Genomic DNA, 26,250 nt, shown 5'->3' on the forward strand with positions numbered 1-26,250 from the left:
TGTGTCTTTTTTGGTCTAGCACGTGCAGAGCAGTGCTCGGTTCATAAATGGGTTTTTGGTTTAGCCGTACATGCATACCACGTTATGGTGGCTTGCTTTGTAGAGCATGGTTAAAGCAGACCGTTAGCTTGGCGCGTGCCATGAAGCCATTCATTCTGGTCAACTCCAAGCCCACCAGCTCCCCACTGGGCTTGTCTTTGGTGCTTTTCTGTGGGGAATCCCTGGGGTGCTGGACCCTGAAACCCGGTTTGCATCTTTGGAGGGATTGCACAGGAATGGAGCCCTGCTGCAGGTTGCCACTGCAAAGGGACAGATTTCACCTGGGTGGGGTTCAGCCGTCAATACTTTTAACCATCCTGCGCTGCATTTATAAACCAGGTTTCAAGGCTTTGGGTTCCTCCTCTCGATCCGTTTCCAGGCAGGGTGGGCCCCGTGCCCATTTGAGGGCAACCCCTCCTTGCTGCGGGGAAGCCCATCCTCCTGCTTCCGGCAAAGCGCGGTTGGCTTAAGTGAGCAGCTGTGGGCTGGCTGGCTGGAAGTCGGGAGGAATGGGAGGCGGGTTCTTTAAAGGGGCGTGGCCCGTTGCCGGGGCACCCGGGAGGGTCTCCGCGCGCCCGGGCTGCGTTGCCATGGTTTCGCGGCCTTGCCTCGGGCTGCGTCCCCGCCCGGCCGGGGTGGCGTCGTCGTTCCCGCATGGAGGGAGGCCCGCCGGTGCACGCGGGGGCCGGGAAGGGCGGCGGCAGGCCGGGTTGCGGTCCGCGGAGCGGAGCGGGAGGCCTAGTAGCGGAGGGCGCTGGAGAGGTAGACTGCTCCTTCCCGGGGAGGCTCCTCCTGGGGTCCCAACGCGGGCGCTTTGGGCGGGGACCTCTTAGTTGGCCCGCCAGAGTAGACAGGGCCTGTACGGGGAGGCTCCACTCAGGGCGGCGCGCTTAAAGAATGGACTCACCCGCGTTTTTCAAAACACGGCTAGAAACAGTTGCTTATTTGTTTATTATATTCTGGCTATATGGCCGCCCCCTTTGCAATGGCGACTCTGGGCGGCTAGCGAAGCTTAAAACACGAAATACAAAGAGCAGTTTTTTAAAAAAATATATTTGGGGAACGTGTGTGTGTGTGTTTTGACATGCGCAGAAAATGGGGGAAAATAGCTAAAGGAAAAAGAGAAGAAACGAAAAAGCAAAGATTTGGGAGTTGGGAGGCATACAAACAGGATAAATAAATAAAATAAAAATCTCTGTGTGTGTGTGTATACGTATACATATATATATGTACACACACAAACACACCTATATATATACAAATGTGTGTGTGTATATATATATGTGTGTGTGTGTGTATATATATATATACACACACACGCATACGTTTCTGTGTATATATAGGTTTGCGTGTGTGTCATATACATATATACACATACATACATACATATATGTATACACGTGAATGGATGAATACATAGATGGATGGACTTCTCAATGAATTGGACTGCACCTTCCATCCTCCCCAGCCGTTGGCAGTGACGGCTGGGCAATGTGGATCGATTTGCCCATTACCTCCTTTTATTCGATTTCTGTAGCTGCCCGTCCTGCCAAGGCGACTCTGGGCAGCCAACAGGGTTTTAAAAACCGAAACCAAACTCAGCCAACAATCCAGCATAAAACCAAAGCAAAAAAGAGTAATTCCAAGAAGAGCGACAAGAACTGGAACAAACCCTGGCTGGAGAGCAGAGAAGATCTAGCTTCCGGCGTGCTAAGCCAGGGTGGGTTCAAACCATGGTTTGCCTACGCCATAAACCGTGTTATGTCAACACTCGGGGCCCAGCTAGCTGTTCAGCCCTGATGGCTTCCTTGCAGCGGGCACCAACTTGGATCGCTGATGCTTTTCTCTCCTCCAGCAGCCGGGGGAAGCCGAAGGAGGAGGGGACACTGCTGCCCCCCCAGAGACCCAGCTTGCCCACACATGGCATTGGTTCCTGCGTGGCCAGGAGGAGCTGCGTTTCGCCTCTGGGGAGTTGGAGAAGCTCTGGCGGCAGCTGGCGGAAGAGATGAGAGAGGTGGGAGCCCTGCTTTCAGGCGTCGGGCACTGGAGGGAAAAGATGATCTTGAGTTGCACCAACGGGACCCCCGGAACGATTTAGGCTGCCCTCAGCCTGGGGGGCAGCCCCGGTTTCCAGGCACGGGTGGAAACTTGGGGAAATGCCCAAATGAACTTCCAAAATGGGTGCCGTTCATGAATTGGGTAACGTCCAACTGTAGGTATACTTCGCACTGCTCTTACGCAAGGCGGCTTGAATTCCGTGGGGAATCTCCTGTTTATCTCTTGCGGGGACAGCCTTAATTATAGTTTTTTGATACGTAGGAGAGGGCCACAATTTGCTGAACCCTGAGGGCTGTTTGGGGGGGCTGTACTAGAAGCCCCACTGCCTTGCTCCTCCCCCTGCAAGCAATTTGTGTTGCACGGTGTGTAAACAGTGCTATTTTTCACATTGCTTACTCTCACTTTAGCCTCTTCTCACCCCATTTCCAAATATATTTCAGTACCCATGGGACCTATAAACATCAAGTTGTCCATAGAGGACAGGAGTTTTATACTGATATACCAATCTTATATAACAAGCTGGCCAGGTCCTTGTGGATCATGTTTTGGCTAATGATGGATCTTTCAGTGCCCATGTTTTGGAGATACGCACTGTACTAAAGCACATGGTTTAATCATGGTTTCTTGAACAAGTTACATCACTCTCAGCAATAGACCACGGTTTGCTTGGTTGATATAAACCAGGTCTTCAAACAGAGGCTGGATAGACCTTAGGACTGTCAGATGCCCTAATGGATTAGAAGGTTGGACTAGATAGCTCTGTGATCTCTCCAAGTCTGTAATGACATGCCAAGTGAAAAGCAAAGGAAACCACAAGATGTGGGATCCAGGCAGGGATTGATACGGAGTTGTGTCAGACATTTTCCTAGGGACTGGAAAAGTTATAGTCCTTGTTTAGCAACCACAATTGGGACCAGCAGCTTGGTCATTAAGCGAAGCGGTTGATAAATGAAACTGCCGCTGTGCTTATGATCTGACTTCAGCTTTCCTTTGCTTTACAGACCTGCAAAGGTCATAAATGTGAGGATTGGTCACTAAGTTACTTTTTCATCACTGTCGTAATTGCGAACGGTCACTGTATGAGGCAGTTGCTAAGTGAGGACTACCTGTCATTATTTCAAGTCACACTAAAGTTTAACTGGAGTGAGAGTTCAACTTCTTTTTCCTGATCTCTCCTTGGGAATATTACTTCTCTCAGCTTAGTCTCTTTCTCCAGGCCTACTCTGTGGCCAGGATAAAGAAGGCAAGGCCAAGACAAACTTAAGTTGGATTGAATTTCAGTTAAATGTAATTAAATAATTGCAGGTAATACGATTACCTTCCTCATGGGTTCGTTAACCTGGGGAGTGCACGGGGCCTGTTTTCAATGAAATGGATGCGGGTGTTGGCCAGAGGTCGAGCAGTGCTCTTCAGTGGGGTTGCCGTTTTGGACGTTGTAGAGCAGACGTACCTGCAAAGCAGACAGAGGTGCATGCAAGCATCCTGGGTTGTTCTCTAGGGAGAAGGCAGCACCATGGGGAAAAAGGGCTGGAATTATGGCAAGGTGCTATGAAAGAGCCCTCTCTTTCTTTAAAGCGCTGCATGGTGTCTGCTGGTGGCTGAGCCGTCAGCTGCAGCGGTAGCTGTTTCTCTTCGCTGTGCCGCCACCAAAGCATGTTTCTTCTTGGAGATGCTGGGAAGGGTTTCAGCTATGCATCGCTTCTTAGGTTCCGGGCATGTTGTGCCAGCTGTTGGAAACTTGGGAAATTTCTAATGCAGATGCCCTAGTTCAGCCTCTAACTTGTCTCCTGTTGTCCTTTAAGCCTCTCCAGAGACCTACGCAAACATGGCCGTGTCTTTTTGATCCATTTCATTTCCTGCTTTTCTTGGAGTTGAGAGAACCCATTCTTCCAGGATTTCTGGGTTTCCTGGAATCTTGGGGTCCTGGGTCTTTGTACGATGTCAGATGCCCGCAGGGAACTTTCCGGCGCAAACTCCCTTGACAAAAACGGCCTTCGCACAGGAGCGCTTCCTGAGTTCTTGGGCCTGTCTGATCTGGTGGGAGGAAGAAGTCTGGGTGAGTTTTTTCCCCCGCAGCCTTCAAAGCGGTGAATGAAGACAATGGGAGCCACAGGCTCCTTGTAGGCTACGCCAAGGATAGCTTTCCCTTCTCAGCAGATGATCCATTTCCTTTCCCAACTGTCGTCATCTTGACAGGGGAAAACTCGCCCTTGCCGTGTGGCTCAGCTACCCACCGCTGCCCACACTCCAATTTGTAAAGACTCCTTTTTCTCCTGCGGAGAGGAAGGGCAGGCTACGTCAGTGAGCTCCGTTCTGCTTTGAAGCAAATATGCACAAGGAGGATATCTGGGCGCGTTTCGTTTGTTCTTTGACTTCTGCCAATCGAAGGGGAAAAAGATCAAAACTGAATGTATGGGTTGGCGGTCTGCTCCACTGGCTAACTCCTAGACGTTCATAGTGTAACAACAGCAGTAGCCTCTGTCTGTCTGCTGGCTGGTTGCAAATTTGTTTGCATTTGAGCATGTGAAGTTTGGAAGGAGCAGGCAGCTTGTGCCCCCATCTCCGCCTGGCACAAGCCCTTGTGGTCCAGAGGCCGAAATCTGCAGAGGCACCCCTTCCACAACTAAGGCCCTGAAGTAGGCGGTAACTCTTCAAAGCACCATCACTGCTCAGGAGACAGTCTGGAGCAGCGTTTCTCAACCTGGGCCACTTTAAGACAGGTGGACTTCAGCTCCCAGAAATCCCAGCTTGCAGCCTAGTTTGTGCCAAGACAGGGCTTTGCAACCTTAGCAAGTTGAAGAGGTGTGGGCATCAACTCCCAGAATTCCCCATCTTAAAAAGTTGCTGAGGTTGAAAAGCCCTGTGCTGAGGCATCTTGTTTTATTTGGTTGTGGCACCGCATTGGGTGAGAATTCAGCCACTGTGGGTTGACATGCATGGACTGTGGCCTGAAGAGTGAACTCAGCCCACTGCAATGTTTCGTGTATCATAGATTTTTTTTTTAATCTGGTTTAGTATCATGTGGGAGTTCAGCCAAGAGCTGTAAAAAGCATGTAGATGGGACTCTCTTCTGATGGGGCAGTGGTGTGTGTGTGCAAATGAGAGAGAGAGAGAGCAGGGTGCTGGGGTTCGTCTGTGTTTTGGGGTTTTCAGATTGTTCTAGAGAAGCTGTTCGTGAAGGTCAGCAGGAAATTCATCGTTGCAAAGGGCAGTCAGAATGGCAGAGTGGCTTCCTTTGCCTTGAAGGCCGCTGGCCCCCAGCCCTCCAATCCTTCTCTGTGGCATTGGAAGAGCTGTTTGCAGGAGGCAAAAAATCCCCAGGGGTCCATCAGCCCTTCAAGGTAGGCCAGGTCAAGAAAAGGACCCTACAGGGGCTCCAGGAATGCTGCTGTATTGCTGTAGGATGGAACAGCAAGATCTCGAAGGCCTGGCCCAGTTTCTCTCTGTCCCTTCTTACAGTAGACACAACCAAGGCCAGGTTATTTTGCTTTATTTTTCCCCCCTCACATTTGCTTCAATCTCTGCACTGTGTACTCTTTTCTCAACAGTTCTTTTGTACCTTCTGCAAGGTCAGCTCTAAATTCCTTTACAGATTTGGATATTTATTAGAATGTTTTTGAACCACCTTTCAGGAGAGAACACCCCCCCTTGTAAAACGTAAGCGTGTGAATGTACATTAAATCATCAAAAATTACTATTGATACACTGGTTGAAATGAACTGCACTGTATGGACTAATGTAGCGTTAGTGCATAATGCAGGCGTAAAAAATCTTCAGGTATATATGCTGTGCAGAATTATCCTAAAGTTTCCTCGTCTGGAACACAAGCTCAGTTAAATTCCATTTCTTCGGAATCTGTCCCCGCCGTGTTTGAAAATAAACCAGATCCCAGCTCTTGGACCCTTGAGCAGTTGTGTTGTAGGTACCCCGGAAGTCTTCCAACCAGTGATCCGTTGTGCCCTGGGGAGGAACTTGGCTTGGATTTTCTGGTTTTGGAGATTTCTGAACAGTGGATGGCTGCAGCAGGCTGGGGAAACCAAAAGGATGTTTTCTGGCAGAGGGAGCCTTGCCGGGGAGTTGCGCAGAGCCCTGGTGCCCTCTGGTGACACTCGAAGGTTTGGCTTTCTCTCTTGCAAAGTTTCTAACCTCTATGGCCGCGGCTGAAATTTTACACGATGCCGTGTGAAAATAAGGAATGATAATAAAGCTGTTATGCTAGTGGAGAGTGAGTTGCGGGGGGAGGGCATATGCGCAGGTAGTCAAGAGCCTGCCCCCCTCCAAGAATGAGAGCATGCAGGGTTGCTGGACCAGGTCTGGGGAAACTCAGGTCAAAGTCCACCTTCAGCCACAGAAGCTTTCTGGGTGTTGCAGGAGGAGAGCTGTGTCTCGGATAGCTCAAAACCCGAAGGCATCTGGAGCCCCTTTTCCAACTAACCCGTTTTACTATCTTCTTTCTCTCTGGGGGAGATGGGCGGCATATAAATTTAATAAATAAAAATAATAAAATGCGTAAGCTTTCAAGATTAGGTTTCTCGTTATGCCAAGACAAAACATGCTCGGTTTGCAGTGAGCACATTGTGGAAACGCAGCCGTGGTGACACTCTGGGTTGTGGGAATCCGGTCAGTTGTGCTTTTTCAACCAAACATGGTTAAATCAGCTGTAGCTCAGAGCAGCGCCTGGTGTATCCTTTTCGACCAGGGAGAGGCAGCCCTCGGGTGCAGTCCAGGCCACCCACCGGCTCATAATCGGCACGATTGGCCAGCTAGGGTGGCTTCTGGGGTGCTCCCTAACCTCTCCAGTTGCGAGGATGCTGGGGGCTGCACGGCCTGGGTCGTTGCTCAGCTACAGGTGAAATGGCGTCCCTCTAGTTTGGGCGTTCTGGGTCCAGACTGTTCCTCTCCTTTCAGGTGGAGAATTACGTCGATCACGTCCGCACCTTGACGGAGGCGCGGGATGCTCTGGCGGCTGAATATGAGAGGGAAAACGAGCAGCTGAGGATGGAATTCAGCCAGCTGCAGCTCGAGCACGGTACCTGCCCTTGGCTTCGTTTTCCAGAGTGGAGGGGAGTTTCCTCGCTAGAGAGGTCGGGCCTCCATGGGGGGCAAGCAATGAATCGTGTGTCATACTGCTGCAACGCCAGCTCTAACCCTCCCGTTCTCGCAGGCAGCAGGGTGACGCGAGAACAAAAGGCAGAGCTTGCGTGGTGATGTCACAGTGCGCGTTTCCCCTTGTGGCTGGCTGCAGCCTCCTTTCCTAGAGGGGCCCCTCTCTCCCCCCCCCGCCGCTTTCTCTGCCAGCCCATCACATCGAGGTCTGAAGTTGACAACTTGAGCAAGAGTTGAATCGGTAGCCTGTCAAACCGAGAGACTGAAGTGGAGGGAGTGCTGGCCAGGGTGAACAGGCAGTTCAACCTTTTTCTCTGTTTGGACTTCAAAATAGCGCTCAGTCGAGAGGCGAAGCCTTCTTATTTCTGTTTGTTGGAATTCTAGCCTGCCTTTCCTTTAGAAGCTCGGGCGGAGGCAGGCAGTCCCTGGTCTAAGAACATCTGACTTAAGGACAACCTCTAGATACGAACGGGCTGCTTATTACTAACAATGTCAAATGGCATTGTCCTTCCTCGAGCCGACAAGCCGTCATGAACCGCTGAAGTTGCACGTTTTTCAGTGACTTTCAGCGGTTCGTGAAAACATCGTGCGGCTTCAGCGGTTCACCGGCTCGAGAAGGGAGAGCGCTGCCCACCATTTTTAGTAACGGGCAGTCTGTTCGTAAGTACCAGTTCTGAATTACATACAAATTTGAGTTAAAGACAGAGTTAGGAACGGAACTCGTTCTTAACCCAGGGACTGCTTGTACATAGTTCTCCCTCCTCTGATTTCTCCCCCCGGCACACATCAACCCTGTGAGGTAGGCTGGGCTGAGGCCTCTGGGGCTGGGCGGGGGGCAGACATGAACAAAGGCCTCTCCACGTCTAGTCCAACACCTTTTGCCCTGCATTATTGTGGTGTGGTGGCAAAGGGCCCCAGGAGCATCGTGCGCAAGTCCACAAAGCAGGGAGAGGCTCAGTTCCCCAGGGAGCTGAGCACAAGCAAACCTGAGGGCGTGGGGAGCCCTTTGTAACGTTCAGGCCAGCCATTCCCTGAACCAAGTGCCTTGAATTCCAGGCAGGGCTCTCCATAAGAAGAGAGGCCCCTCCTGCCTCAGGTGTCTTGACTTTCTGGGAGAGTCTAAAGCCCAGGGAAGGGGGTGGGGGCTGTATGTTAAGGACGGGTTGTACGCTGTGCTGAACCCTGGGGGACATCTCTCCAGGTCTTGGGGAGCAACGGGCCACAGCCAGCCCACCCTGTGCTGAGGGAGGGGTCTGCGTTGTGTTCCTCCCCAGAATCCCAGCATAAGGAGGTGGAAGACCTGCTGGAGCAGGAAGGCTTGCTCAGCATAGTGCACAGCAGCCCCGGTGAACAGGTTGCCTATTTGTTGGTGGAAAGAAGCTCTCTGCTGGAGAAGATTGAGGCGCTGGAGCAGGAGCTGGGAGCCTCCCACTGCCTGGGAAGGGCCTGCGTGGCTTCCCTACAAGTACACGGTCCTTTCTGCTCCGGGGGGCGGAGGAGGGAAACCTTCAAAACCCAGAGCCCCAGGGCAGCTGAGAAGGCAGAGATGGGGTTTCCCCAATGCTGGCTTTGTCAGAAAGGCAACCTATTCAGTTCATGAAATAGATTTATCTCCTGCTTTTCATTCAGGGGAGCCTGAGGCGTGTGAAACAGGCGGAAGGGAAAAAAAGGGGCAGGGGGTTTCTAGCAGCAGGAAGATTGTTGAGACGCGGCCCATCTCCGTTCGTCTTCCACCCCGGACAAAGTCCAAGAGCGGGCCTTTTGAAGCCTTTTGCCTGGCGGTGATCTGTGGCCCTTCCAGAATGCCCCATAGCAGAAGCTCCCCGGGCAGAGCGGTTTCCGTTGTTTTGTGCTGTTATGTTTCTGAAACAATAACAGAAGCAGCACGTCACAAAACCAAGAGAACAACAGCCACCTAAAGTCAGAATAAGGTTGCATTTGAAGCCAGACTGAAATCTTTTTTTTTTCCCCTCTCTCTTTCTCTTTTTTTTGCTCAAGGATGAATTGAATCAGTTCCATCAGAGGTTAGATGAGGAGCTTCGCGAGCAGCAACAGTCCGTGCAGCGTGTCCAAGCGACAATGAATAAAGTAAAAAGACACTGAGGAAAATAAGAAAGGAAAAGATATTGATCCGGTCTGAGGGTAGAGAGCAGGCTGGAGTTGTGATATATTTTTTAACAGATAATTAAAGAAAAAAAATTGCGTTGGAAGACAGTTGCAACTCCAACAAAGAGCGTATTTATCTGAGATGTTCCTCAGTTGTCCTTCAGAGTTGCATTCTTCCCTGAGAACTGAACAAAGACCCTCATTTTTATGAGATTCTTTGTCTTAGGAGAGGCTGACAGGAGGCAACCCAAATATTTGGGGAGTGGGGGCAAAACATAATATCCAAATGATCTTGGTAATTCCTGTTAATTTTCCCTGAAGTTCTTGGTCTGTTGCCTCTCACTCTGTTGCCTGTAGCTCTTCAGGCTCTAAGAAAGCTGGCGGAGTTGCTAATAATCTCTGCACGAGTCACCGCTCTGGCCTTTTTTTTGCTCCCTTCCTCACTCAGAGACAATCGTGCAACGTCTCTACCTATGCTAAGGTTTCATGGGTCATTCCTGAGTGTCGGGGAATGCGGAGATAACCTTGAAGAAGGTTTGCAGGGACAATTCAAGAGAGAACTCTGTCCTGGGCAAGAAGAGGGCCTGAGAAAGAAACTCCAGATAATCCCACCTTGAGTCTGCTGGGTATAAGAGGGGGCACAGAGAAACCTGCAGGCTTTCAAGCTTGTGTTACTCTAACCCAGTTTTTCTCAACCTCAGCAACTTTAAGATGTGTGGACTTCAACTCCCAGAATTCCCCAGCCAGCATGCTGGCTGGGGAATTCTGGGAATTGGAGTCCACACATCTTACTTTTGATGAAGTTGAGAAACACTGCGATACCTACAACAGTAAAGCAATCCTTGCCCTTTTTCCTGACCTGGCCTACCTAGAAGGGTTGGCACTGGTGCAGCCTTTGCAGCAGAATAGTGTGTGATGAAAGAGGCTGCCTGTTGCATCTCTGGAGGAGTTGCTTGTGTGAGCTTGCCCGCTTCCAGTCTGGTTTTCCCAGTGCATAATGAAAACCTCTCAGTTGTGACTAGGAAAAAGCAGGATTTTATAAGCCCCTGCGCTTATCCAGAGGTATCCTTTCTCCAACTCTCGCTGAGAGACGTGGTTTGTCTTGTAGTCTCCCTCTGAAGAGCTGGCAGGAGGGAACGCCATCTGTGACATTGCTGAGCGAGGTTTGGATGAAGCCCCAGGCCGGATCCTGGCATCGAACGAGGAGCTGGACGTGATGAAGGGAGAGCAAGGGAAGCTGAGCGGCTCGATCGGTAGGTCTTCGGCTCGATTCCTTTTTCCCTCTCTAGAACGTTAAAATACGCAGCTGGGGTGTGAGATTGTGATTCAGTGCGCTGCACACTCCTGGCAGACACGCCCTGCAGAAACCACGCCATGCAAGCTGTGCGATTCCAGCCACAAAGTTTGCGCTGCTGAAAAACATACCAGGCCAACCCCAGAAAGAGGCAGGGAGCGTATACAGCATGGGGCAGTTCTGGCAAATGAGCAGGAAAGCAGGACGTCCGTGAAAGAACCTGTATGGGGTTCATTAGGATCTTCATCGCTTGAGAGGGTTAGACTAAGATGGCGGCCGAACGTTGTGTGTTTGGCCCAATAGAAATTCGGTGGTGGTGGTCTGTGATAAATTCTCACGATCCCTTGAGTGACCCAAGGCAGGGGTAATTCACCCTAGTTTGGCTTGCTTGCTTGCTGATTGATTGATTGATTGATTGATTGGATTTCTCCCCCACCCATCTCCCCCACAATAGGGGACTCTGGGCGGCTTTTAGGTGTATTGGGGCTGTAATGCCCAGAATTCCCCCACTCTCATGGGAATTCTGGGAATTGTAGGCCCAACCCCTCGGGAGCCTACAAGGCCTTAAGAAGAAAGATGTAGGGCACCACTACTCCTACCTACCTACCTACCTACCTACCTACCTACCTACCTCTCTCTCTCTCTCTATATATATATATATATGTATGTATGTATGTATGTATGTATGTATGTATGTATGTATATTTTTATTACTACTCATTTCTGTGAAAATACTGCGATGATTTCAGGGTGGCAGTAACCTTTCCCATGTAATTCATATGCCATTCTCCAACTGCGTTTTTAAAAAAATCTCTTCGGTCAGGACCAGGACCTGAGATCTGCAAGGAAGAGAAGGAGAAGGAGAAGGACAGGACTGAGGGGCCTATTGAACAGTTCACTGAATGTTCAGACGCCAGAGAACAGCCCGTTTTGGCCCCGGATCCTGATTCCAGCAGTAAGCGGAGACGTGCTTCTAGGAAATCCACCCCCACCCCCGGAGGGGCTTGCCCTCCCAGTTTCTCTATCCCCCCCTCCCCAATTTGCTGTTCAGAACTAAGAAGGGCTCTGTCGTGAAATGTTTCAGCAAATCTACCTACTTTGGATTGAGGGCTGTGGTTTTTTCTGGAATTTGGGCCACCGGCCTTTCCCAAACAAAAGGCTGGAAAACTGCCAAGGAAGAGCTATGTTATTTCATGATTTTGGAGAGGGGGGTGTTGATGGGGATTTGAAAAAAAAGAACTGGTTCTTCCAGGCTTTGCTAAGGCTTAATGCACTGAGGGAGGCCCCCCTGCCAAAAAGGAAGAGGAAAATGTCAGGACGCCCCCGGCCCAGCCACCTTTTATGCCCCTCCTCTAAGCGTTAAAGGTTGACTTCACTCCCACAGCGGAGATGAGCCATTGCAACAGGCTAAGCCAAGCCTCCCCAAGCAACTTTGCGATTCCTTTTAGCTGCGTCTGGGCTGTGGAAGGCCAGAGAGCAGAAGCTCCCGTTGGAGAGAGAAATCCTGCTGCTGACTGATAGGCTTTGCCTTCCGGATGCGGAGAGAAAAACCTGTGACTCGTTACCCAGCACAGATGCAGCCGAAGACTTCGGAGGCTGCTTTGGACATGTATGTAACATCTCTGTCCCTCTCTCCCCCCCCTCTTTTTTTTCCCCTGGGAGGCTCAGAGCATTCCCAGTGGACTCCTTCCATTTGCATCCTCCCAGCAACCCTTTGAGGAAACCACTGGGTTGGTTGACACAATAGGCATTTTGGGGGATCCCAGACAGGCCTTTAGGATATAGGGTGAGCCTTGGCTAGACAAACCACACATCCATTGCCTCCAGGTTAGGAAGGCGGCTAAAGCGACACACGGAGCAATGGGCAGGCCAGCCCCTCCAGTGCACGGGGCTGATCTCATTGCAGTCCTACCCATCATGGACTGAACTGGGTCTCCTGGAGGGGCGGGATGAGAAGGACTCCGCTCTGTAATGCTGTAGAGCAGTGTTTCTCACCCATGGCCACGTTAAGATATGTGGACTTCAACTCCCAGGCTTCCCCAGCCAGCAAGGTTGGCTGGGGAATCCTGGGAGTTGAAGTCCACATATGTTAAAGTGGCCAAGGGTGAGAAACACTGCTATAGAGAATCTTTGACCGTCTTTCCCTAGCTCCACGTATCAAATATGTTGGACTACAACGTTCTGCGGCTGGCAGCTGTGGGAGTTGTTGTCCGACATACCGGGGGGAGGTGGGGGCACCAGGTTGGCCGGTATCGGCAGTGCTGTTAGATGGACTGATGGTTTGAGTTGAGGTGCCAGAGCTCCTGTGTTCTCAGATATTCCTCAATCACAGGATGGAAAGGGGAGAGTTGTGGAGGCAGAAGGAGCCGTGTGGGAGGAAGCCCCCCCGGATCCTGCAGAGCGCCAGACCCTTCATAAAAGGTAAACCGCCTCGGTGTTCCGAGATGGAGCCAGCTCTCCTCCCGCCTTGATCTCTTGCAAATCCTCTTCCTCCTCCTGTGAGGCATCATCTCTCCTGCGATCACAGTTCCTGCAGGCCCTCACGGCGGCTGGATTCCCACAACCCGCTTCCTCAGGTCAGTAGAAGACCTGGTGTGCCAGGGTTGAGACCGGAGGGTTGTAGGGGAGCCTCTGCCTCTCACGCCAAAGGGACAGGGCCGGGAGCTCCAAGGCCAAGAGAGATTCAGAAAGCCAGGAGGGCAGGTTTTCTGTGCGCTGTGATAGGCCAAACTTCCTGTTCTGCTGCTAGGGGTGTGTCAGTACACAAATATGTACTTAGGCAGAGGATGCCACCGTGAGGAATCAAGGGCCAAGGTGAAAACAAAGCGTTTTGAGGACAGAATATCACTTCTGCCATCAATGCTGGTTTTAATGGGAGGAGAAGCTGAGAGATGGCGATTGGCCAAGGGCTGCCGCGGTGGGCCTCTTCAGCGGCTCCTCGCTCTCCCTCTGCTGGGAGCCTCCTGCTTTGTTCTAGGTGTTGCCAAGGCGTGGAGGACGTGGAAGAACAGAGGTTCCAGCTGCTGCCCGAGCATCAGGCCTTGGAGGGGCAGGAGGAGCCCCCGCTAAGAGAGACCCAGGACGAGCGTCGGCAGGCAGGCAGGGAGGTGGGGGAGCTGCAGGAGGAGGTAAATTGGGTGGCCAGGATCCGCCTCCCATTCACTTCTCCCTTCCCGTGCCGCACCCCAGCCCGGCTCACCCCACTGCAAGCTGGGTCAGGTCAGCCCGCCATGCAGACCTTTTCCAGATTCGGAGAGGAGGCAGCCCTGGCATATGGTGCAACAAACATGGGTCTTTCTTTCCCCTTAAGGTGGAGTCTCCTGTGCAATATTTCTATTCATAACAGAAATTCCTGGCATACCTTTTTTTAAAAACGCATATTTCCCTGATCTGGCTTTTGGGGTTTTTTGTGTTTTTCTTTTTAAAACTCTAGTGTAGAATGTGTTCTTCTGGGAGGAGAAATCCCTTCCAGTTTGCAGTTTTGGTTTGTGGCAAATTTTTGATAAGAGAAAGATGGACGTTCACGGGACCCGTTCAGTGCTGGGCTCCCAGTTCTGGCTTCGACAGTGTTTGCGGTTCTCCCCTGGAAGTCTGTCACAGGCTTTGTGGGTCTCCTAAGTAGTAGTTGGTCTTCACTAGCCAAGGGGAAACTGTTGGGGTCTGAAATCAGTCCGTTTTGCGTGCAAATCTTGCAGTCTTATGCCACCTTAGAGGAGGTGGGGCGGGGAGGAGATGGCAATGCTGGAAGGACTTTGTGGGAAACAGCGTCTCACAGACTTATTTCCATAGCTGCCATTTAAGAATAAAATTGGTGCACCTATAGACCCCCTCCCGATCAAAATCTCCCCTTTAGAGTCGGCGTTGTGCAAAGTCCAGGGGATTAAATCTACCATGCGTGAGGAAGAAACAATGAAAGAAACAGTGGGTTGACAAGAGGCAAGGAAGAGTGTCCCGTGGGGGTCTGTGTGCCTCGGATTGGGGATGAGGCAGGTGACCCTGGAGCCCCACGGCGGGCACTGGACGGCCTCCCAAGTGTTTTGGAGAGGCAAGTCTTTGTGATGCTGACAGCTCCAGCATAGAAAGCAGTGCTGGAAAATAGCATCAGAGGAAAGCAGCTTTGAAACGAGGCCTAAAAAAACCCAGATTCTGTCCGTGGACACTTCTAAGAATTAGGTGCAACCTGGCAGGAAGTCTTGCCACGTTTCCTAGGACTCTCTGTCTGGAAGTGTGGGTGGCCGGGCCTCGCAGTCTTCCTGGTCTGGTTTTGCTCTTTGCTCCTTGGGGTGGTTTTCTTAACCTCAGAAGGCAGAGTCAGGGTTAGAACTGCAAGGTCTGTAGACCAGGAAGAGTCTGGAGATGCAAAAAGGACTGGATCCTTTCCAGCCATCGTGCTCTGATCCAGGCCCTGAAGCACAATAGAATCCAGAAAAACAATAGGTGCCTCCAAGGAGATGTCTCAAGGACACACAACATTTACAGTGCAATCCTAGGTTTGCCTGTTCCTCATTAATCCTGGTTGGGTTCAGATGAATGTCTTCCCTAGGTTCCCAGTTCTGATTTGATCGGTCCCTCGCCAGTTTTCTTGTCTGTTTAACCAGGAGCTGCGCAACTACAAGTCGGAACTTCTTCATCTCTATGGCGAGCTCCAGGGGTTTCAGGGAGCAGCAGAGGAGAGTGGTTTTCTGCACCTGACTCACAAGAAACTACTGCAAAAGAACGCACTGCTTGAAACCAAGGTGAGCCCTGCAGTAATTAATGCCAGCGGGGTGGGGATGTGCGCGGAACAAAGTTTTGTCCTGAGCTCAGAGCAAACCAGCCCCCTCAGAATAGTCTGTCTGTCCTGCGTTCTGATGGAACAAAACTCAAAAGGCTCTTCCAGAGAAGACAACGCAAACTCAAAAGTAGGTAGTGCGGTAGTCCACACTCAGTGCTACCTGCCACCAAATTCTACCAAAATACTGATCAAAAGGATGATTTTCTTAAAATACGATGCAGATAAGTACAAAAATGGTGCTTATTTTGGAACGCTGTATTGTTTGCTCTGAGGGTTTTACAACTGAAAAACTGTAAACCATTCCCCCCAGTTAATTTTTCTGTAGATGAAGACTTTTGCGTGGCATGAAAAACAAAGGAGCGAGAAGCTTGTTTTTAGCTTCCATTGTGTCGCCTTACAGTACAATTCTCAGAACACCGTAGCACAGTGTTTCTCAATCTTGGGCCCTTGAAGATGGGTGGACTTCAACTCCCAGAATTCCCCAGCCAGCATCGCATAAAACACCCCATCTTGTTCTGAGCTCGAAACAACCATTCCCAGTTTTCTAAACTTGGGAAATACTGTCCTTTTTACAAAACATAAATCAGTGTATTTCTCTTGAGCTGAAGCCCTGTGGCATGTTGTCTAACACTGGTCAGGACGAAATAAGGGAGAAGGGCCATATTTATCATGGGGATAAATTTCCCCGGGCCCTTATTTACATGCGTACCTTCAGTCCAGGGTGGGTCCCTGCACCGAGGCAGCAATAAACGTGCTTCTTTTGCAGACACGAACCCAGGCAATATAATTCAAATCAACACCGCCATAGGTTTGCTCCCCTAAATCTGCAGGTATTAGAGCTGTCCCACGAATGCGAACGCCTGAACCAGCGTATTATGGGAGAAAGGAAGAAACGGGAAAGGTTTTTGGCAAGCAGGTTGTCGTGCCCTGAACTTCCAGCAACAGTGCAGGTTTGCGAAGATCAGACCGTGACCCGGGGCGGAGACCGAGAGCAAACATGGTAATTTGAACCCTCTACCTTTGGATGTTTTTAGATTGGAACATTAAAATACTTTAAAAGAAACTGGCCTGCCTGGTACTGAACTGGGAAGAGGTTCAGCTAAGTCAAAAGGAAATTACTTCCTACATCGTGTTCCTCTTTCAGATGGCACAGTGTATTTGCACAAGCATAAACGTTAAATTTGATTTATACACCGAGTCTTACCCTTGTTTGTTCCAGGCAATAAAAGTGGAAGTTTTATCACAACTCTTTTTCCCCTGCTCTGTCCCTGAAAAGGCTCCCAGATGTCAGAGTAATATCCAAGGCCTGTGCGCTCAGTCTGAAAAAGATGGGATGCAAGGAAAAGGGGAATTGGAGGGAGAAGGCAAAAGAACTGGAGAGTTCAGGAAGCACAAGGGGGTGGCTGCTGATCTCTCAGTAAAGGGAAAGAATCATTCTGCTTCTCCAGAGCGATTCAGTCTTGGCTGTTGGTGGGGCTGGGAGAGCAGGGCTGGGGGTTTCTGGCAGAATCCTCTGGGAGAGGAGGAACAGGGCCCCTCTGCCCACTTTCTGAGACTCCAGGGCGTCTGGAGCAAATCCTCCTTCCAGTTTGTTCCTTGGCTTTAGGCCTGGGCTGGAGGAGGTGGGGAGGGTGTGCTGGCACTGTCCCATTCTGACATCATCCCCTGACATCGTGTCTGGCCCAATGGGGCCTGGGAGCTGCCACTGGGCCCCCAACAGCAGGGCTGCCGCAGACACCGCTCTTCCCTTGCCCTCCCAAAACAGGCCCCGGAACCAGGATTGAGGCACGGCTTTGTCCTGTGGCTTCAGGGGCTCAGGGGGGAGGAACGCCCCACAACTTGCTGTCGGGGAAAGCCTGGGTTCGGGGGCTAACATTTCCCCTCTTCTCTTTCTCTCTTGAAAGTCTCTCCTGCCACTAAGGAGAAGGAGTGATTTAAAACATCCCTCTGTGTTTGTCGCTTTCCGGGGTCTGGTGGGGCTACGGCTCCCAGAATTCCCAGGCAGCGTCATCGTCTGCAGCTGTTAACCCACCTTAGCGCATTGTGCAAACCTGGCCAGTCGGCCGGGAACCTGGCTGGCAGCCTTTGCAGTTTAGTAGCTGCGAGGCGAGGCTCCCTCTGGCCATACGCAGGCTGACAGGAAAGGGCTCCTGGGATCCGCTTCCTTGCATGACGCCCCCCTTCTCTGTCTTTCTCCCCCCCCCCCATCCTTTGACATCCAGCATTCAGTTGTTAGAAACCAGCAAGATGGGAGAAACAGAGAAGCAGGCCCAGGGCAGGCAGGAAGAGGAGGCTCAGCTCCTGAAAGACATTCTCACTTTGCAGCATCAGCTGTGCGCCCACCGAGACAAACCCGCAACCGGCTTTGGGCCGACTCCGCCCTGCAAACTGCGGGTCTCCCTGGGAAGTGGCTGGGGTGACACGGAGCAGGTAAAGGGGAGTGCTGTGTCGCCGGAAAGGAGCTTGGGACAGGGGGGCGTGGCTTTTCTTACAGCCTCCCCTCTGCACACAGCCCCCCCCCCATGAAGGGCTCCTGCAGCAGCAAGGAGAGCTGCAGCGGCTGCGGTGGGACCCCCGGAGGGTCCACGGCTCCTGCGGCTCTGCCGAGAAGCAGCTGAGGCTGGAGCAGGAGAAGGCCTTGGAGCTGAAGAGGCAGAACTTACAGCTGCAGCAGGAAAACATCAAGGTGCGTCGGGGGGCACCTGGGAGCACACGGGGAGGGCATTTTACGTCAGGGTTCTGCTGCTGTTTCATCAGAGCAGAGCAGCTGAGTGTGGCCACCATGTCCTTTGGTGGGCAGGGTTCTTGTGGCGTGCGAATCCCCCCGGGTGTGGTTTAACTTGAGCTTAGCAAGTTTTGCAAAGATAGCCATTGGCCAGTGCGGCGGACCCTGTTGCTAGAGAAATGCCAGTGGCTGAATGTGCCCCATAGGTTCCCTCTGTCGCATGCGGTCCCAGTCAGTGGAGGCTCAGGGCAACTGACAGCGGCTTGCGGGAAGCTTAAATGTTTGGGTTGAGGCCTAAAGTTGAGATCCCGGCTCTTTGGAGGGACCAGATACCTGGTTCCTGATGCTGGGAGGCAGATTCAAAGCCCCAACAAAGGGGTGGGTGGCCTGGTCTTGGCCTGCCTTTGCAGACTGAGCGTCAGTCCAGCTTTGCAGTGGGGCAGATGGGAAACCTGGCCCAGGTCAGAGGCGCCCTCAGGGTTGGGAGAAACAGTGACCTAGGCAAGAAGGTAGGCCACCAGGTAGGCTAAGGGGGGCGGGCAGGCAATCTGTTTACCCTCCCCCTGCTGACTTGGGCTGGGCAGCCCTGGAACCCCCTCCCCTCTCAGCTGATGGTGACTCTGCCTCCATAGGCGTGGGGCCCGCCATGCTCTCCTGGACCAGGAGAGGGCGGAGGGGAGTCAGGGTTGCTGCCCTCTAGTGGATCTGCAGAGTTGTGCAGCCTGTGCTTGACTTCAGCCTGCCCACGCTGTCCTGACTCTGCAGGGTTCCCCTGCCAGCCTGGCAAGGGTTGCGTGCCCCTCTTGTTCCACAGTCCGTCTTACCGTGTTTCAGGGCCCTGACGTACAATCCAGCTGCCTTTCCTGGGGGGGCGGCGGAGACGGGAGATCCCCCGAGGGTCTGGCCCCCCAACCCAACAGAAACCCGTTTCTCTTTAGGTCCAGGCCGAGCTGAGGCAAGTGCAGGTGAAGCTCCTGGAGTCCTCCAAGGCGTGTGCCGCTCTGGCCTCGCAGGGGGAGCTCTGCCACCAGCGGGTCAAGGAGCTCGAGCTGCAGCTGCTCCAGCAGTCCCAGTCCGTCAAGCAGCAGGGCCGTCTGCGGGAGCAACTTGCCCAGGAGAGCGAGCGAGTGGCCGAGGCCGAGCAAAGGGTGGGTGGCTCCCATGCCACGCGGGCGCCTCTTTGCCCTGGGCTTTTAAACGTCAGTCCGGGGTGGCAACCCTGCGAACTCTCTGCAGTTGCCCGGTTGCTGCGAATCCACCCTGGTTGGCTTCTTCTCTCTTTCCACCTGAGGGGAGGCATTTCCCACGAAAGCTGGGGCTTAGAGGGCAAGCATGGGGCAGCCCGTGCTCTGCTGGGAGTCCGCCTTGCAGCTTCCGAGTTATTGCAGAGGAGGGATTCGTTGATAACCTGCCCTTTGGTTAATCCATTCCTCTTTGAATTGCCAGTTCCTCTGCACGATAGCTATGTTTCTCATTTCTAAAGGACTGTGTCCTGCTCAAGAGTCCGTCCCTATCTCTGGGGCAGCCTTCCCGCTACCAAGTGCTTCTGCTGCCCAGAACTGCAGCTCTGCCGCTTGATCCTTCCAGGTCCTGGAGCTGGAGCAGATGCTGAAGGAGGCTCGCCAGCAGGGGCAGCTCCTGGACCCCCAGGCCGTGGGGAGGAAGCGGCTGGAAGAGGAGATGAGGGAGGCCAGAGAGAAGGAGGCAGAAGCCTGCTGGTATCTCCAAGAGGAGCAGAGGAAGCGGTAGGAGCAGTCCCTGGCTGGGGTCTTGCCCTCTTTTTGCCTTTGGGAGTGGTTTGGGGAAAGAATTTTGTTGCCTCTCACAAAAGACGCAGCGCTGCAACTTCTGCATCCTCTTGCGAGCAATGGGAGATGAAGGCCATCAGCCCATCCGGAGGGCCTTAAGGGGGGAGGACAGAGACCCGGGGGACGCGGAAGAAAGAAGCGCCATGGCCCCGATCGCTGGAACTGGGTGAAGAGGGGCAGGTCGCTTCCCCTCGCCCCCTCTTGGCCGTGCCGGTTTCCCCGTTTTAAATGGGGAAGCGACTCCCCAGGCAATCGAAGCATCCCGGATGCTGAGGGCAGCAGGAGGGAGCCGGTGGGGCTGGGCCCAGCGGTGGCCACGTGCCCTCCCTGGAGCTGGTGGGACCCCAGAGCCGGCCGGGCAGCCGCTCTGCTCACGGCCCCGGTGCCCCTGCCAGGAAGCTGTTGGAGCAGCAGAAGGAAGAGCAGCAGCAGCAGCTGAGGCACCTGCGGGAGAAGGAGGCCCAGCTGCTCCAGGCCTTGGCTGAGCGGCAGACCCAGTGCCAGCAGCAGGAGGCCCACCTGCGCGTTCTGGAAGAGGAGAGGAGGACCCTGTCGAAGGAGGTGAGCGACGCAGCCCTCTCCCCGCCTCGCAGGTGGAGAAGCGAGGCTGGGCCGGCGCGAGGAGTGGATGTGGGCAGGGGGCCGCCAGCCTCCCTGCTCTCTGCAACACGGGGGCTGACTGGCCTCCGAAGGAGTACCCTACTCCAGAAGAAACATCCCAGAATGATTGACTGGACTGAGGTGGGCCTTGGCAGAGCTGTCCTGATTAATCTACATAAAAGGAGAGAAACAGAATCCTCCCTCCCAGACTCTAGGTGACTTACGGTGTTAAGAATATAGAAATACAATACATAAAATAAAATTGGGGTGGGGGGAAATGTAGTTTATTAGCACAAAGTGGGGAAATGTCCCCTTCTTCTCTGACTTGGCAAAAAACTATTTTGCTTTCGGGTCCTGGAGAAAGAAGCATCACGTGTTTTTATAAAGGAACCCAGCAAATGCCAGAACTATTTAATGTTGTTATCTGTTAATAATAACTAACATGTTTGCTCGATGCATTCATTGTTACAATTAAAGAAAAAAAGTTCAGATTTCCAAACAATTCTTTAGAATAATTCCGATGGCCAGACGGACGTCATCTGTCAGAAGCTGGCCTGTGACTGAGACGGGGGTCTCCATGACATCCCATCTGCTCCTTTAGTGGGGGCGGGGGGGGCGAAAGGTGGGTCGGAAACGATCCGGTTCCTTCGGCCCTTGGCTTGTGGAGCCCCTGACAGGAGCTGGTGTCCGGGGCTGCCTCCAGGCTCTGCCAGGCCAAGCCAGCCCAGAGCTTTGAGCCGATGACCGGCCACGACCAGCCTTCTCCGGGCGCTGTGGTGGCCAGTAGAGCTTTGCTCCCTCCAGCTGGGCCGGAAGGCATGGGTGAGCCCTCCCATCTCTCTTTCAGCACCTGCACTACCAGACCCACAGCCAGGAGCTCTCCGAGCAGCTCTCGGCTTTGCAGCAGGAGAAGGAGTCCCTCTGTGACGAGCAGAGGCAGGTCCTGAAGCAGGTGGACGTCTCGCTCAGGTGACTCCCGGCGCCCCTCGGCTCCCAAGGCAGGAGCCGGGCGCTGTTTGACCCCAGTTCAAGCAGCTGCCCTGGGTTGATCTCGGGAAAGCTAAGCAGGGGGGGCCTGGGTGGGGACCTGGATGGGAGACTGCTGGGAATGTCCCAGATGGGTGGCTTGAGAAGAGTCTCGGGACGTGTCTGTGGAATCACCAGCAGGGTCTTTAGCTTTTCGAAATGTGCCAACTGAATCATTCCTCTCTTCGGCCATGAGGGTTGCACAGCCGCAGGTGATGAAGGTCTGTTTTTGCCCCACGACGCTCCCTACTCAGGCAGAGAGGAGGGTGTGGCAATTCAAAGAGACGGGCAAACTTTCAAGCAGTAGGGCGTGATGACCCCCAAGGGTCCCATCTGGGGAGGCCCCTTGGAGCAGAGGGTCCTTGCAAACCAGGGCTTCTTGAAATAAGTAGAAGCTGAAGGCGGAAGAACCCCACTGGGCACGCTGGAAAGCGAGATTTAGAGTGGCTGATACTTTCTTGGAGGTCTTGGCTAAAGCAAAGCCTATGAAGAAGGGGTGATTCAGAGCCCCCCCATCTGTCTTGCTGTTGTGGGTGCAGGAGAAGTGGGCAAGGACACGCCTAACGGGCTGGGGGGCAGACGTAACAGACAACTTTGGGGGTTTCTTTGTTCAGCTCTGCAAGGGCTGTGTGAGAGGTCCTGCTCCCCCACGGTGCCCCCCACCCTTGCCCGCCACTTGTCTGCTTGCCCAGCTGGCAGGCCCCCAGGGTCCCTGAAGATGCCGCTTCGCCTCCCCAGGAAACACAACGAGCGGCGCCTGCGCCACAAAGCCAGGCTGCGGCACACAAAGGATACGCTGCTCTGCGAGGTGAAGCAGCGCGAGGGGCAGATCCGGCTCCTGGAGAGCGAGATCCAGCTCTCAAAGAGCCAGGCAGAAAAGGTAGAGCTCAGGGTAGTCCTGCCACCCTGGCACAGGGCACTCCGGGGGCAGGGCGCCCTTGTGGGGTGAAGCCTGATCGGGTGTGGGTGAACCATGGTTTAGGGCAGAGCCAGGCAATCTCTGGACCACGTGGGTCCCCCGGATTGCTGATGTGGGGCTCCTGAAAAGGCTCCTGGGTAAGTTGGGTGCCTGAAGAGCAGCCCAGGGGCATGCTGGAGGCCCCAAAGGGCCCCCCTCTGTAGGGTGGCCTGTTGAGCACAGAAGCCCCAGTGGGTGGGCTGACTGGCGGGGGGTGCTGGCTGTGCTCTGGGGAGGGGAGAAACACACAGACGCTGGACGTTGTACCCAGGACCAAATGCTGATCAGGCGGGTGACCAGCGAGAACGAGGGCTTGTTCCGAGAAAAGCGGAAGATCCTGCAGCAACTCCACAGCCTCGAAGAGGCCAAGGAGAGCAACAGCCAGATTCTCTGCACGATTCAGAGCCGGTGAGAGCAGCTCTGGGGCCATGAGCGTTCGCAGTAGCCCCTCGAGCCCACAGCCGACCCACCACCGCGTATTCACTCCCTCCGCTGCCTTTGTGCGGCCAGCCGTGTTCGTTGTCTAAAGGGTCCAAGCGGCCCCCCTCTTCCTCCGGGGGATCGAGGGACGGGCAGCCTCCGCTTTGCGGGCCGAGGGTGAGAGGAAGGGTGCTTGGCCCTGAGTTGGGAGGAGGGGTCTTCGCTGCCCACTCCGAGCCCCCGCAAGCCTTGGCTCTTTCCCTCGCTTTCCCAGAGTCCAGCTTCTGGAGGGGGAAAACAAGCAGCTCCAGGACCGGACTCTCCAGCTGAGCCTGCAGGTCGGAGTCCTGGAACGGGCCCTGCGGACCATCCACGTCCACAGCTTGGAGGTACGGAGACCGGGCCCGGATCCCGCCTCGTGACCCCTCTCCTTCTTCGAGGGAAGGCGGTCAAGCCCCCTTTTCGGCCAAGCCCCTGCTGGATTTCGGCCCAGAACCCCCGTCCCCCTCCAGGCCCACAGTTGTGCTTGGTGGGGCGGCTCCTTGGAACAGGCGACAGGTTGGCAGCACTGGCCGGTGTGAGCCGGTCCCCAAGGCTAAGCAGGGCCAGGCTTGGCTAGTCCTTGGATGGGGGGCTGCTAGGAAATCCCAAGACTAGATGCCAAAGCTGTTCAAGGGGCTGGAAGAGCCAGACCGTCTTGAGGCTGGATCTGGCCTTTGCGCCCCTTCCCCCACCTCAGCTGCTTCCTTCCAGGGTGGTCTTGCTTTGAGAGTCCATCCTTCGGCAGGGGGGGTTGTTTGTTTTTTAAGCCTCATTTTGAACAGGCTGCTTTTTCTTTCCCCAGGAGCTGAGGAGCATCGGCTTCCCCGAGAACCCGCTGCAGAGGAAGCTGCTACCCTTCCCCAGCTTCAGGTATCGCGCCAAGGAGTTGTGTCTGTGAAGCAGGGAGGGCCAGCCAGAGCAGGCGTGGCGTGGACACTGGGCGCTCCCTTCCCCATCCCAGCCAGGGTCGCCTCGTGGCCCCTCCGTGGCCTGCCCAGAGCCCCCCAGTTTCTCCCTGGCGTTTTCGAGCTCTCTTGAGGTACACCAGCTCTTCTTGTTTCGGTCTCGTTATTCTGCCTTTGGGCCGCTGAAGGCAGCGAACAATAGAAATAAAAGACCCCTAAAATCTGATGCACGGAGTTTGAATCCCTACGGAAGTTGCCTCTGGCGACTGGGCAGAAGAGGAGACCCTGGCTCTGTTCTGAAAGCAGAGAGCGGGGCTGGGGGGCGTGTGCCTCCCCTGGGTGCCCGAGACACAGACCTCGGGAAGCAGAGCATCTCTCCTGCTGGCCTGAAGGTCACTGCAGGTAGCCTGGGCCCTCGGGGGCCCTCCAGGCCACAGCCAGCACCTGAAAGCGTGCCTGGCAGACGTGGGCAGCCGGTAGGTCTCTCTGTGGGGTGCGACGCCCTTCTGAAATCCTGCTTCAGTCTGGGTGCTGCCTCTGGAAAGCTCCATGCAAAGCATATTAGGGCACTCGGATCAGGGGCCACCCAAAGCCCTGCTGGGACAGAAGACCACTTTCCAAGGAGGCCCCGGAAGCTAAGCAGAGCTGTCGTGTTTGGGAGCTGTCTGCCTTGGAAGACCAGTTACCAGGATGGGCTGCTGCTTTCCAGCCCTGCTTGGTGGGCTCCTGGGAGACCTCACTCTGAGCGCCACAGGAAGCCAAATCCGGGACGAGCTGGGCACATTTCTTTATTGGGAGAAGCTGTTATTTATTCAGAGGCTGTTTGCCTCGAAGGAAAGCGGTAGGAGAGCAGGTCTGGGAGGCAAAAGTCGAGCTCAGTCCACCCAACCACGCTGGATTTCAGGGCCACCCAGCCCAGGAAGCTCCGCAAGCCGAAGGGGGTGCCTGGCTCTGAAGTCCCCCCTCCCCTGTGGGGTAGCCCCAAGGGGGAAGGAGGGGCAGACCCCAAATACACACCCAGACCTCAGCTCAGCCATGCCTTGCTGCAAACCACAGTCTCAGTCACGGTGTAATGTCTGTAGAATTGGTGTGTCTGGGGGGAATACAGATTCTGACTGCCTAACAGGGCTGTTGGGAGATACTCTGCAAGCCGGCCTAGTTGCTCACGTTCTTTGCTCATCCTGCCTCACAAGGTGCTTGTGAAAGGAAGTGAAATCCTCCTGGGTGCTGCTTTCTGTTCCCAGGAGAAAATAAACACGCCCTGGGCAGAAGGGTCATCATCTTTTTAAAATAATGCCCGTTTAGAAAGTTTTATAAAACCCTGCAAGGCTGTATAAACACCACCGCGGGGAGATGTGGGTTTCTCGTAATCGGTTTGCTGTCCCGTAGCTCATCCAGGAAGAACGTCGGCTGCCCTCTTCCCCTCGCTCAGCTTCCAATCCACAGTCTCTCCGAGCTGCCCCGAATCCCAGACTTTCGAGCTAGGTGTGAGCTCAGAGGTGGATTCTGTGCGTACTCCAGTAAACCGTTTCCCCCGTGTTTGGAGTGTTTCTGTCACTTCTGAAGCCGTGATGACCTGTTGCTCCGGGGCGAGGGAGCCGAGCCGGGAGCCAGAGAGCTGAAGCCGGTCCTTTTCCTTTCAGCTTCTCGGTGACCAGGCTTTTGGACTCCCGCAGCCTTTGCCGGGCCATCGAGGACAGGCAGCCTTCCGAGCCCACGCAAAGGGCCCTGCGTTCCCCTCTCTCCTGCCAAACGTCTGAGGTCAGCTATTTAAACGTTGCCGTCCCGAGAAAGCCGGCCGACCTCCGCGAGGATGAGGCCGGGGGCCCCATCTGCTGCGATCGGGTCTGAAGGGCCCCGGAGAAGGATGAACAGCACAAAATGCCTGGAAGCGTCTTCCTGTCTGCGGCTGGGTTTTTTCCCCATATGCCAGACTGCCTTCGGAGATGTTTTGTTAAAAAAAGGGGGAAAAAACATGTCAAATGTTCTTTTTAAACAATAATTATTTCTTTGTACAACTGTGGCCCTGAGAGTTTAGTTTGTGTCCCGGAGTGCCCCCGAATGAAGGATGGATGGATGGATGGATGGATGGAAGGAAGGAAGGAAGGAAGGAAGGAAGGAAGGAAGGAAGGAAGGAAGGAAGGAAGGAAGGAAGGAGACATAGAAAGAGGGAGGGAGGGGGGAAGGGGGGCTGCATCGTTCTGTGGGGCCCCACTTGTCATCCCAAACCTCAGATCTTTATCTTTGCTTCAGCAAAGCAGAGTCCGACAGCGTCGCTCCGCAAGAGCGTGTCTGGGATTCCACAACAGAGTTTTAAACATGGTTGGACACACTCCTGCCTTGCCGGACACAGTGGCTGGATTCACACATTGCGCCAAGCCGGGACTTC

General features: G+C 53.8%; 1 protein-coding gene across 5 annotated transcripts; it reads left to right on the top strand.

The window, feature by feature from the left end:
• Positions 1-120: 120 nt before the first annotated feature.
• On the top strand, positions 121-25,879 carry CCDC30 (coiled-coil domain containing 30). 5 transcript variants are annotated; one of them, XM_088147641.1, is made up of 24 exons: positions 121-801; positions 1,895-2,053; positions 7,006-7,126; positions 8,478-8,668; positions 9,202-9,291; positions 10,418-10,562; positions 11,427-11,558; positions 12,052-12,212; positions 12,936-13,024; positions 13,581-13,731; positions 15,202-15,339; positions 16,208-16,377; positions 17,600-17,807; positions 17,890-18,063; positions 19,041-19,250; positions 19,690-19,847; positions 20,306-20,471; positions 21,358-21,479; positions 22,275-22,416; positions 22,766-22,902; positions 23,189-23,303; positions 23,759-23,826; positions 25,251-25,369; positions 25,505-25,648. In XM_088147641.1, exons 1-24 carry the CDS (start codon positions 694-696, stop codon positions 25,513-25,515), a joined length of 3,285 nt encoding a protein of 1,094 aa, XP_088003767.1. In that variant the 5' UTR covers positions 121-693; the 3' UTR covers positions 25,516-25,648. The 5 variants fall into 5 exon arrangements, 4 of the variants coding, with proteins under 4 accessions (XP_088003767.1, XP_088003765.1, XP_088003766.1 ...); XM_088147639.1 differs by lacking the exon at positions 25,251-25,369 and having other exon boundaries at positions 25,505-25,879; XM_088147640.1 differs by lacking the exon at positions 25,251-25,369 and having other exon boundaries at positions 1,898-2,053; positions 25,505-25,879.
• The last annotated feature ends 371 nt before the right edge of the window (positions 25,880-26,250 follow it).

Source organism: Python bivittatus, unplaced genomic scaffold (genome assembly GCF_059951505.1).
Source record: "Python bivittatus isolate LINGU-HERP-01145 unplaced genomic scaffold, Pbiv_v1 ctg000510_np1212, whole genome shotgun sequence".
Taxonomy (NCBI): Eukaryota; Metazoa; Chordata; class Lepidosauria; order Squamata; family Pythonidae; genus Python; species Python bivittatus.